Source organism: Choloepus didactylus, chromosome 3 (assembly GCF_015220235.1).
Source record: "Choloepus didactylus isolate mChoDid1 chromosome 3, mChoDid1.pri, whole genome shotgun sequence".
Taxonomy (NCBI): Eukaryota; Metazoa; Chordata; class Mammalia; order Pilosa; family Megalonychidae; genus Choloepus; species Choloepus didactylus.
In genome coordinates, this window is record NC_051309.1 from 45,950,726 (window position 1) to 45,964,730 (window position 14,005).

Sequence of the window (14,005 nt, forward strand, 5' to 3'; positions counted from 1 at the left end):
CTTTAGGGATGTTCAAGTGTGGAGAAAAAGTGTGGATCTGACAATCTACAAGATACAGTACATGGCTGTCAGAAGGAGGTAAGCGCTGTAGAAAAAGCAAAAATAAATCAAGATAAGATGGGTCACGAGTATAGCACATTGGAGGGTACAGGCTGTAGTACAGAACAGGGTGTTTCAGAGTAGATTCCATTGAGAAGATGAGATTTGAGCAAAAAATGGAAAGAAGTGAGAAATGTAGCCAGTCAGGTGTTGGTGAAAGAGAACTGCAGGTAGAAGGAAGAGTTAGAGCAAAGGTCCTAAGGCAGAGCACGTGTGGCATGTTGAAGGGACAGCAAGGAGGCAGTGCCACGGGACTAGGGAGAGAGACAGGAGAATAGTCAACTATGAGGTCAAAAGACAGGAGCCACATCTTGTGGAGTAATGCTTCTCAGACTTCCATGTGCATGCAACTCACTTGGGGATCTTGTTAAAACGCAGATTCTGACTCAGTAATCAAGTGTGGGGCCCGAGATTCTGCATTTATAGCAAGCTTCCAGGTGATTCCTGTGCTACCTTTCAAACTAACTTACTGCCCCTAAGGGATAGATCTAAATTAACATGTATCTCTCTTTCTCTCGATGCTGAAGTATTTTAAAGAGGATATAGATAATATAACACTATTGTTTGCCTTAAATCTGTCTCATTGGGGGATCGATTGCAAGGTGATTCACATGCACTTTGAATTGAGAAGCAATTCACACTTCAGAGGATGCTAGCATCTGAAAGGTTTCCATCAGCAGTCTATACCCCATTTAGCTATCTATAACTCAGATCCAATACCAGTGGCTTTAAGGATGTCAGAAGTGAATTTTCATTGCCAAAATGAGTAATTTTGAGATGAATAAAATGGATAGAAATACAGAGAATGGTTTTTAAAGGGGAAGTAATCAGACTGGATTTCCATCTGTATCATTCCATCTGCCACATGCAACAAGAACTGCAGGGGAGTCAAATGGAAACAAGGAGACTATTAGGGATCTGCTACAGTAACCTACACCGGGGATGAGGATGGGCTGGCCAAGGGTCCCGGGGGTGGGGATGAAGTGAAGCAGGCACACTCAGCACATATTCTAGGAGTCAGTGTCGACAAGGTCATGGTGACTAATTACAGATCCAGAGTGAGGGAAAGGGAGGCATCCAAGGCACCTTAAGTTGCTAGAATAGGATGGGTGATGGTGCAATTTTTTGAAACAGAACACGAGAGGAGACGGTAGGTCTAGATACTGGTTTTGTGAAGCTAATTTTATGTTGGGGTGTCTCTTTAAGGAAAAAAGATACAAAAGGATATAAAAGCTCCCATGGGAACACTGCTCCCGCCCCTCCCTCAGCCAGGGAAGGGGCCTTAAGGCTTCATTAGTTTTAGGGTAAATCTGACTGTGCTTGAGAAGGGGCCTGCTTTGGCAATGCTCATGAGTTCAGGTTTCAACTGGAGGTGCTTGTTAGAACAAGACCTGGTTGTTAAACTCCAGGAAACCACATAATTTGAATGAAACGTTAGTAATTTCACGAACACAATGGGTTCACAATGGCGACAGAAGTTTGGAGCTCCTGGCACTACACTATGATTTGGGGCAAGTAATTCACTTCTACAGATATTTTTAAATCATCAATAGTGAGTTAATTATTCTATAATTATTTAAAGTAAAATATTTTGAAAAGATAGAATACCACTTAATGATAATATTAAAACTATATTTCTAACAAACAAGAATTCTATGTTGGCCAGGCAATAATAGATAAAGCGATAATAGTTTTTATAGTTACTAAAATGATCATGAATGTAAAAAAAAAAAGGAAAATACAAACATGGAAGACAGTTCTTCAAACACTCAGTAGCTTTCATTTATTAATGAAAAGATAATGGCTTTCTGTCACTTACATGATTATTCTGAAGATTTTCCAGTAATGATGAATCACTAAATGTTTTTTCATCTCCAAACTGTGAGCTCTGCCTAAAGGGGAAAAAAATGGAGCATGTCTGATTCATTTACATAAGCACACTGATCTATTTGCAACTCACTTTTAAAATAAATTTTATGCCTGCCAACCCTTAATAAATTAAATGTAATTTGGTCTGTATTTCTAAATAAGATATCTCAGTGCTCATGATTGAATGATAAAATGTATTTAAGGATACTAAAATGTGACAGACTTCAGCCATGTAATGAAAAAGTATTTTATAGTTCATTTTCCCTCAGTAAAATTATATTGTCATATAAAGTTTAAAAAATTAAATTAAGAAAATGTAAGCAATAAAACTGCTGAAACACCAGGAATTGGACTCCTGTTAGTTCCATAATTTTTAAAATTTTAGAATTAATGAATAATTATTAAAAAATAAATATTGATAAATTCTTTTACCTAAGCCATGAGAAATCTTTACTTACACTGACTGACATTGTATGATTATCATATGAGTAACTTTAATAATAAACTGTTTACATTACACTTTATCACTAACACATATCTGAGCAAATATTTATGCCCATATTTTTTTTTTTAATATGTATAAGGACAATAGTTCATAGAAGTGTATAGGATAGTTTGTGTTGTGGCCTTCTTTGGATCATGTAACACATTATGTTCCTTATGCAAAACAAAAGGTGTTACAGCTAACTGTAATCTAGCTATCATTAATCTCATGGCCACACAATTTAATACATCAAAATACTGAGATTCAAAGGAAAAACAAGGAAAATTTAAGTTGGAATGCCAAACCCAAAGGGTATACTTTGCAATGCTCAGTCAAATATCTATATCTATCTATCTATCTATCTATCTATCTATCTATCTATATCAGAGCTTTTATTCTCAAGAGAAGAAAATTTCAGAATTAATTCATTGAGGAGAAAAATGATGTGTCCACTACCAAATAAAACTATAATCCAGAAAGCTTTAAATCATTTTTTAATAGGTTAGAAAGCATAACAAAAATGCCACGATGTGTCAAAAATCAAGAGTTTCTTATTTTAAAGCCAGCAGCTTGAAAGGAAGGAGAAATTATTGAAGACAATAGAACTTGAAATAATAGACAATAATAATAACAAAAGATACACAGTTTCTTCAATGAAATACATAAACCAAAGGAGGAAGCTACAATGTTGATAATAAAATACATCTTTATTTACATGTAGTTCAGAATTCTCAAAACATCCCGGAAAGGCAGAATAAAGACATTATATTATTATTATTATTATTATTATTATTATTATTATTATTATCATCATTATTGCTGTTTCTATAGTTTTAAGATAGAAGTCCACTAAATTTTAAACAACTTATCAAGGGCAGACAGAAAAATTAACATAAATTTCTCCTTCACATATTATCATTTCTTAAATATAGTTTATTACTTGGAGTTCTAAGAAATTTCTCTTATTACAATATATGCATTAATAATTCCTAGGTATACTTTCCTATTTGATAGACATACTGAGATATCACAGAATATTCTCAGTAACATTTCAGATGCAGAGGTCTATTTCCTATCCAAAGCATTCCAGATTAAAAGACCCCATAAATTCTGGAGGATATGTTTGATTATCTCAGTAATAATTCTCTAATTTTATAAATCACAGGTTCCATAACTGATATAACTTTCAAATATATTCATAATCAAGTAACACTAGATATACAACTGAAATACTTGTGGCATGTTCCACCCCTTGGCACCAATGAAGGCTTCCACCATGGATAATGCTAAATAAGAACTCTTTTCCTAAAAGGTGACTTCCTTTTCAAGGTCATAAAAAACAATAAACAATTCATTGGCTATTCAGCCTGGGCTGACAGATAGGCTGGATAACTCAGTCCTGGCGCTCCCACCACCTTACCCAACATCTTACGAAATGATCACTTAAAGTAAAAATAAACAGATAAAATCAGGATGTTCATGCCATTTATAAATAAGATCTAACTTCACTAAAAGTAAAAATAATAGTTTGCAAACTGCTTACAAATAAAAGTGCAAACCAACATCAATATTTTGTTAAATATTCCCCTAGAAATTTTCAAGTGGCACTTTGCCCCAAGGGGAAAAAAAAATTATAGTGTCTTGCAAGAAGTGAAGAGGCAGGGACAGAGGAGTTACAGTAAAGAGGACTATGAGCAGGTAGCTTACAATGCCCTATAATTTGCAGATTCTCACAGACTGATTTAAAAGCTATAATACATTCTCAATAATTATTTCCTGATCATACAAAACTGAAGAATTCCCACAACAAAAAAAAGGGGGATAAAATTTAGAAAGTATATGGCTTAATTAGTATTAGCTATCTTTCAAATATGACAGTATGAACTATAAACTTTTTTTCAAAATTCACAATTGACATCAATAGGATAGCTATTTGAAAAAAAAGAAGGAAAAAAAGTTGAAACCATACTTTTCACCTTAAACCAAAATAAACTCCAGATGTTATCAAAAATTTAATAAAAGTACTAAAGTTATGGGAGAATTTAAAAAATAATTTGGGAGTGGGAAAGGCCTAGATATCATATATAATTAGAAAACATAACAAATAGATACACCTGACTGATGAAGTTAAGACATTTCTTAGCAAAAACTACCATAAGCAAAGTCAAAAGACAAATGACAAATTGGAAAAAATATTTTCAACTCATATCAAAAGTTTAATATCCCTGAAATAAAAAGAACTCATAAAAATCAGTAAGAAAAAGACCAATAATGCAGTAGATAAATGGCCAAAGGATACAAAGACTCAGTTCAAAGCAGAGGAAATACAAATGGCTTTAAATATACACTCAATACTACCTCATAACGAGAGAAATGAAATTTAAATACACACATAGATATGTTTAATTATCAATTTGGAAAAAAATGTTTGATTACACTGTGCTATTGTGGTTGTCAGAAAACAATTAAGTCCTAAATCACTGGTGAGAATGTAAATTGGCACAACTTCTAAACAGAGCAACTGGGCAATTTCTATCAAAATTTAAAACTCACACATCCTTTGATCCAACAATTCCAGGTCTAGGAATTTATACTAATTACACACTGAAAAATGCTGTATGTACAAATTTATTCTTTTCAGCACTTTTTTAATAGCAAAAGATTAAAAACATCCTAAATTTCTATCAGGGACGCTACTAGAATAAATTGAGGAACATGCACATAACAGAGTACAACACAAAAAATGGGAAGCTCTTTATGAAATATAGGAAAATCTTAAAGGTGTATTGTTAAATGAAAAACTGATTCAAAAGAGCACATACAGTATGCTTCACTTTCCGCAAAAATATGAGAGAAAAAATACAGGTTAAGTATATGCATAGAATAGACATGGAAGGATACATCTGACATTGGTTACATTGGCTGCCTTCAGTAGGGAAAATGGATGTCCCTAAGACAGGGATGGGAAGGAAACCTTTTCCTCTTTTCCCCTTTTGAATTTTTAACATATTAATGCACTATGAACTTAAAAAATACATCAAATTTAAAAGTTAAAAACAAAGAAACAAAATCTATGAAAATCCATGGTCGCCACCTGAAATATATACATTCTTTATTTATATACACACACTACACATACGCACACACAGGAAAACAAAGGCCATGTGACTGCAAATCATGGTTTTTTGAAAGGGTCTGCACCTCATGGTTTTGAATGGCCTTCCTGGTTTCAAATAAAAATCACTTGAAAGGAGATCTGATTTTTAGAAATGAATGTGTTATTCCAAGTTGAGTCCAGTGAATATGAGCAAGTGATTGAATTCAATAATAATATTTTGGTCAGACAGTAGTTTTGAGCAAAGTAATAAAACCCTGTTTCTTGTGGGGTTCAAAGTATTTCTGACAGCAACTACAAAACAGGAGTTTCAGAAATATTCTGTGAAATGGCAGCATCATTGGAATAAATAAATTACCTACCGAAGTGACTACTTTGAATGTGCTAGATCTCATTACTAATCTGGATGTGTTAGATCTCATTATTATACAGTCACACCTGAAAAGAATATTTTAGTGTGCCTTGCTTTTGCAACAAAATAAATAAATACCACTCACTCCATATATAATTATAGATGAGAAATTTGAAATTAAAACCAGAAAATAGTAAAATCCACTGACACTGTGATAATACTAAAAACCACAGTGAAATTGAATGACTTAGCACAGAACACTTTAAGGCAATCCCTCTGGAGAATCAACCCCTCCAGCATTTACTTTAAGAAAAATCAGAAAGAATAATGTGGAACCATGTTAAATAGATAAGAAAAACTGAAATAATGTTATCTGGCATTTGCTTCAAAACAATAGTGGTGGAAAGGTACAGATGAATTGAAATTGGCCTTGAGTGCCTATTATTGAAGCTAGGTTATGAGTACATCTGTCTAAATCTGCTTATGCTTGAAAATTCCCACAATAAAAATGAGGAAAAGAAAAAAAATGGTTATGGAAATAGACAGTTTGGAAAATAAGCACATCTTAAGGTTACAAGGATGCTGAGAATAAACAAAACTTTTCCTCAATTCCAAAAATATTGATACTATGAATTTAGGTATCAGTGGTAGATTCGTAATCTGTAAGGTCCTATGTTAGCTGGTGGCATTGGCAATAACAACAGAACTGTATTGATTTGGTGGTAAGTGGCTACTGGTTGGGGCAATTATTTCATCTCTGTAAACTATATCAATAGCATTTTAAGAGAGTAAAGCTACAGCCATCAACCATTTACCTTTAATGTCAACAGGGTATGTTTGAGAGGGTGAATACATTACAGGTTAAAGTCTAGTAAACTTAAGAATGTCAAATAATCTATAGACATCAACATGCTAAATATTATGGGTTTTTTAACTTGACATTTTTGTGGCCAATACTGGTTCAAAGTAGAGCAGTAAAATACAGATAGCCCACGGATGTTATATATGAAATTCAATGAACTTCACATCGCAAGGTGAAGCTGCTGAAGAGGCAGATGGGGATGCACTTACAGAAGTAACTTTGGATTTATAGAGTTATCTACACTCTCAAGTTTACCCCTGAAGAACAGAAGCACGAAGATGTGGTCAGGTGCCCAGAGCTAAATAACGGTATTCAACCAGGATCACACTTTTGATCTTAGTTTCTTTGGCAACATGAATCCAATTGGACGAGTTTGGGCAAAAGCCAGATTTATGAAAGTGCAAAGTTGTGTCTCCCGTGCTAACTTTCCTCAGGTCAGTTGGTTAAGTTTTACCTGCTTTGCTACCTTAACAAAACAAGAAAAAAGAAACCAAAAAAGTTAAATGACTTTGAAAATGCAAGGCTATCCTGTGCCCTAAAAGTGCAGATGCTCTTTAAAGTTCCTTAAAATCTGTAGACTGTCATGTACATAACCAGGCTGAGCAAGGTTTTAACTTGGGTTTCCATGTCGACTGGTTATATAATTTGGGACAGGTTACTAGCTTCTTTGCCTAGATTTCACATCTTTAAAATGACAATGCCCATAACAACTCAAATATGTCATGAAGATTAAATGAGAGAGATTAAAGCTAACACTGTGAGCTCACTATGCCCAGGTACTAGTCTAAGCACTTCGAAAATAATAGCTACTACTATGATCCACATTCTACTAGATGAAGACACCCAAGCAAAGAGGTTTGGTAACTTGTTCAAGGGCACTAACAGGACCACGATCTGAGCTCAGGAGGTCAGAGGCAGAAGTCGTTATCCCGGCAGAGCTGAGTAATTGAAACAGAGACCACTGGGCCTGCAAAGCCTAAAATAATTACTGTCTGTCCCCTTACAGACAAAGGTTGCCGGCCCCTGGTCTAGAGCTACACATATCAACATGGGTAAATCCCACACAAATATTTCATGAAAAAACATGTTGCAGAGGAACATATACCATATGATATCATTTGGCTAAAGTATAAAAACATTCAATACAATACTATATATTGCTTAACTATTCACGCATATGATGCACCAATATAAATAATGCTTGGGAAGGGTAAACATCAATGCAGGCCAGTGATTACCCTAGTAAGGGGGGAGCAGGTTGCAAATGGGGACAGGAGCCCAGGGGTCATCTACAGTGTTGAGTGGGTGGGTGATGGAGGTAGTACATGGGTACTGATTACATTGTTATTTATACTTTTACATAGGTCCTAATTATTTCATTATAGGAAAGCAAAAAGAGTTAGGGAGCACAGATGGTGATGCAGGTATAGGGGCATGAGAAAGATGAAGCCTTCGTTGACTAGAGTGGCCGAAGCATGAAATGCATAGGGAAGTCAGAAATTCAGCTTCATACCAAGGAAAAGGGAAAATTTAAAAAAAAAAAAAAAAAAAAAAAAAAAGTCAGTATCCTTGACCACTGCATACAATAGTAGACACCCCCAAAACAGTTGTCCTCAACTACTGAATAGATGGCGTATTCAAGCACACATTTAAATTAAAGCTCGTTTTATTATAAAGGTAGCTTAAGCCTTCCCTAGTGCTTATTTTTAAAAATAAATGATTTTTTAAAAAAAATCATTAATATCTTAGTTTACATTTTAGTTAATTCTGCAAGCAGAATTGCACCAACAATTTATGGAAAAGCTGGCATTTTTAAAACTTGGAATTAATTAGAATGCCAAATCTCAAATTTTTCAGAACACTGTTAAAAAAAGAACTCATTAAACTAGACTAAAATAACATTCTTTCTTTCCAAGAGTGATCAAAAGCAGAATATTTTAAATGATCTGAGTAAAGAAACACCAATTTTTAACATTTATATCCAATCTTAAGACAAACATAGTGAAGGTAAATTTCCTCTGTAAGAATGAATGAGTTTATGTGAATATATCCCAATAAAATTGCATAAAAAAATGAGTTACCTTAGAGAAAATGTGTATCAATTCTACATTAACAAAAGATGCTTAAAATTAAGAGAATAATATTAATGTTACGGAAAAAAACAAACAGATATTTTAACTACATTCTCAAAGGATTAAATAAAAGGGTATATGTAAATCATTAAACTTGAATTATTCACCAACAATAAGATACTTTGGCACATTTTTAAAATACTAAAAATGATTCAGTGGTACGTGCCAAAATATATGATACTCCAAGCTTAAATATGATGTCACACTAACCAAACAGCTGCCTCTGTCATTAGCCACAGGTATTAGGAGATTTAATGCAAATTTTTACCAAATCTCCATTTTACAGAAATACATTCCAGGTTGAAAAACATTATATGATGGTTACTGGACTTCAATGCATATTGGAAATGTGGCTTAATCATAAAATATATGTGTAATGTGAAAATAAAAAAGTAACCATTTATAAAGCCACATGTTTTCTAAATTTACCAGCTTTTAAAGGAACCTATTTTCCAAAAGTTCATTTGCTAAGAAATCATGATAAATTATGGAAATATCAAAATAAACTTATTATATCATAGGTGAAAAATGTAAATCCATGGGGAAGATTTTAAGGTAAAATTAGAAACATCTCCAAAAAGTATTCAAATTAAATCTATAAAATGCAGTCTTTAAAAATTCTATAATGTCCTTAATAGTCCTTGGTAGCGTAGTCTTCCAACATTTTCCACAGATCATTTTTTTAATGTTAATTTTCTAGCCCTCAAAGAGACATTAAATTGATGAAAAGAAATACAAAAGGGAACTTCCTCTTCTGAGGTACGTTTCAGTATACCACCTTTTTGCAGCTGCAAGTGGATACATAGTGCCAGAAGGTGGCAGTGCTGAGTTAAAAATACATTAAAAAAGTGTCAGGCGCTTTAATAGTCCACAGCCCAGGGACTCTGGAGTTCATAATTACAAACCTTATTATGGACATATAATGTAAAGCTCTAGCAAGCCTAACCTTTAAAGCAAATGTATATAAAATGACTAAATCAATATATTCAACAGACTTCAAGAAACACCTACTATACAGCATTGTCACCCTACCTATCAGTAATGTTTTTTTAAAAGTAGAGAACTGTCTAACAAAACAATGAAATGCAAGTATTTTAAAGAAATAAATGAAGAGACAGGAAGGGGCAAACAGCTTACCACTCCTCAGGAGAGCAGCCATAATCTTCAGGTTCAGGGACATGGCTTCATAGAAAGCAAGGAGGTGGACAGAAAGAGAGGAAAAATAATCACAGACAGGCTAGAAACATAAAAACATGAATACAGGAAGTATCGAAGGATGGATTGCCAAAAAGCTAAGAAAATGAATGTTAAGTTGATTCTGAAAGAATGGCAATTAGTACATTAAGAAGAACATGATAACGTGTGGTAACTAAGCAGTTTGAAAAATTACCCTAAAATTGGATTACCAAACTTACCTCTTCGCCATGAAATTTGCTGATTTGATACATAGAATTTCAAGGGTCAGTAGGCAATATCTGAACTTAGCAGTTTAAACGCAAACTAAAGCCAAAGGAAAATTAATCAGATATATTATATAACCAGAATAAAGTGACTGAATGAAGGAAACTTGCTAATACTTAGGAATAAACTGTGACACTGATAAAATGTGCCAAATACATTTTAGATGTAGCTTTAACTACCATAAGATAATGGTTTTTTAAACAGGCACATTAAAGTGAAAGTTAGTTACATTCCTATTATTAGAAATGAAACCACATTTTACAAGATTAAGTGATACTCAGAAATTTGGACAAACACAGCACACACACTCATCACGTTTTATCCATCAGTTCCTCTGAGCGTGAGGAAAGTCGGATCAATGTTCAGATTTCATTTTAACCAGGCAGTCATGCATTCAGTGGGAAGTGGCCCATAGACATGACAGGGCAGATTTTACTTCCCATTTCTTTCACTGTATATGATCATTCAGTATTTTTCATTTAAATTAAATTTATTAGCCATATATGAAAATTTTAAAACGAAGCATTCACACAAATGTAAAGTCATTGTTTTTGATAAATATGCAATGCACTTTGTTGAAAACTCATGGCATCCTTCCACTCCTTACATGCCCATCCCACTTTCTTTACCCTTTCTCCAACTGGGCTACAACATGGATCTTATCATCCCAAAGAACCTCTTCTAGCTCCAAAACATCAAACTGCCTCCAGTGCAGTGTTTAATTGTCTTCACTTCAACCACACAGGAGGTGGTCCCTTTTACACACCATTTTCTCTGCTATCAAAGAGCTTTTATACATGCTTCAGAAGGGCTAATCAAAGCCCCTTGTGGGCTGGACTCCCAGAAAAAGGGTTGGTCTACTGCAAACCTTTGTGAAAACTGCCTACAGCCCAGAGCTCATGGCAATTGCTTCTGATCAACCTCAGGGCTTAGAGTCCATCCTTAGACTGTGCCAGGGGTGCCCCTAGTGTTTCCAAGTCAACAAACACTGAGCCAAGGTGCTGCCAGGTCACACTGCTGTTGTAGCTCTGCCCAGGGCAGGGGCCAGTGCTTCCACAGTCATGCAGCTTAAAAGCTCCAGAGCCCAAGGGTCCCTCTCCCAGAGTATGCTCCAGCCCTGGCAGAATGCCAAGCACGATTCGGAGTGTGATGAGCAGCAGGCAACCTGTACATCAGGAAATGCTGTCTGCACGAGTTTCCCCACCCTCTGGTGTGTATGCACCATCTCTTTGGGGCTACTTGCTCCTGTTGCATGTCAGTGCTATTGTACCTGCCTGGTAAGTTCTTCACTTAATCAAATTCATCCTTAGATCTCATCTCAAGTAACACTTTCTGAGGGAGCTACATAAATTTTCACATATAGCTAATAAATTTAGTTTAAAGGAAAAATATTGAATGATCATATCCAATGAAAGAATGGGAAATAAAATCTGCTCTGTCATGTACTATGGGCCACTTTCCACTGAATGCATGACTGCCTGGTTAAAATGAAATTTGTCCCCTCAAATCATATAGACCTGTGTGCATTGTGTCAGAACTTTATATGTCTCTATTTGATTACTTGAGTAAGAACCATTAACCCCCAATTAGACAATAAACTCCAGGAGGACAGGTAATTTTGCTGATCATTACATCCCCATCATCTAACAAAGTGCCATATTCATAGAAGGTGACTGATAAACATTTGTTGAGTTATGTATTAAATGAACGATGTTTACCAATTTCTACCACCAGTCATGGTGAGCAGTAAGACAAACCTGTTAGTTATAACCTAGACCTAGCAACTAAGTATTATGAGACTTGTGAGGTTTCTCTCTTGGCAAATCTCTTCTTGGGGTTAAAAAAATAGCTGATCCTCTCAGCAAATATATTGCCAAATAGAATACTGCCAAAGTAAAGCTACTCATGTACTACATTATCTTGTTTTTAAGCACATCTACTTTTTTACTTAAAGGAAAATGTACATGAAATGTTTTCAGTACTGATTAAATTCCCTGCCCATGAAAAAACATCCTGTTTAATTTACTTAATTTTTTTTTCTTAACCTCAGAGACTATACCATTATTAAGCCTCAACCGGCCCGTCACTCCATTCTAATAGTAAGATCTAAATTATCGATAAAGATGGTACTTGGGATTGTATCCCCGAATCACCACAGTGAGAATCATGGCCACTGAACATAAAAGCATGCTTATTTCTGATATTCAAGTAGCTGTGATAAAACTGACTTATTCCTCCAGGAAGTAATCTGCTGAAATGATACTTTAACAAATATTTAAGCACAGAATTTTTAGTTTGTAATAAGCTAAACTTCAAAGGATATCACAACTCACTTATATTTAACTATACTCACCTCATAGAAGAAGACCTAATGAAATAATTTGATAAGTTAAGCACAGTGCATCCCTGATACAAAGTTCGACTCTACCAAATAACCATCATCTGTGAGTATGGACAAATCTTTTTATTCTGCTGCCTCTCATGCACACAATTGGAGCAAAGTCTATTTTGAATGAATGAAAATTGTCAAGATTAGATTTTTGAAGTATTTAGTTTTAAAAGTTATCTTCTTGCAAACCTATGGGATATACAGAACTAGCTAAAGATCGTGGTATCAGGAGACTTCAAATCTTGCCTTGTAGATGATAAAACCCAACCGAACTCAACTTTGCCTCTATTGAGGGTAAAAACTGGGCTTTATTTTCTTAAAAATGCTGAAGAAACATCAGCTACTTGAAACCCAACGGCAAGTGTCAATGTATGAAAGTTCCCATTCCTCTCCTTTGTTTTGCCATATCCTGGGGGGATTACATCATGCTTTCTTCTGCTGAGCTGGAGGTGCACATGCATAATATTTCCTCATACTAAACAACCATTCAACACAGCCATGGGGCAAATGGGATAGCAAAACCATGTTATTACCCTGCCTACGTTCCTATAACCCAAGAGTGCCCAGTGAAAATTCCCACAAAAAAGACAGGTGACAGTAATTCCTGTTTCCTGTGTCCCTTACTGGAGAACATGGTTTCTTCAAAGCCTTCATGTATCAACAAGTCTGTATAATGCTGACATTGCAAGTGTTCACTGGACACAGAGGGCTCAGGGAAGGGGATGTTGATAAAAACGTCATCAGGGTCAAGGACGCCCAAGAGTATACACACAAACAACACAGGATTATGGAAGTGTTTAACAACTAGCTTCACTGGGCATGGATCGTGGTATTTCAAAACACTGACGTATGATCTAAAGAGGAAACATAGTTCTGTTTGTATAGTGTATAGTTAAAATTTGGAAACAAAGAAATTCCTGATTTTTATTTCTAAACATACTAGAGTTTAACATATGAAAAAGGATGTTAGAGAGCATCTGGTCTCACGGTCTTCATTTTAGAGGGTCAAGAATATTTGAAAAGGAATTGGGTAAGGTCACATGGTGAATTACTGACAATCAAGACTAGAACACATGCCTTATAACTTATTGATTGAACTGAACCTCCATATTAGAAATGTTATTTTCCCAAGAGGAAATCTGTTTCACTAGGAGTTTAATCCAAAATGATGACAATACTTAACTCTTAATATTATTTTCATATTTACCAGTCTAAACCTACCCTCTCCTGTAACTGGTGTTG

At 34.9% G+C, this 14,005-nt stretch overlaps 1 protein-coding gene across 5 annotated transcripts in view; it reads right to left on the minus strand.

The window, feature by feature from the left end:
• The window catches only part of ATP8A1 (ATPase phospholipid transporting 8A1), a 254,190-nt gene that overhangs the window by 142,895 nt on the left and 97,290 nt on the right, over nt 1-14,005 (minus strand). For 4 of the 5 annotated variants that reach the window (XM_037829701.1, XM_037829702.1, XM_037829705.1 and 1 more), the window contains 2 exons: nt 10,051-10,095; nt 1,919-1,991 (listed from right to left, as the gene is read on the minus strand). In XM_037829701.1, the coding sequence (XP_037685629.1) occupies nt 1,919-1,991; nt 10,051-10,095 (118 nt within the window). The remainder of the gene's footprint in view (nt 1-1,918; nt 1,992-10,050; nt 10,096-14,005) is intronic. The other variant, XM_037829703.1, reaches the window with a different exon arrangement.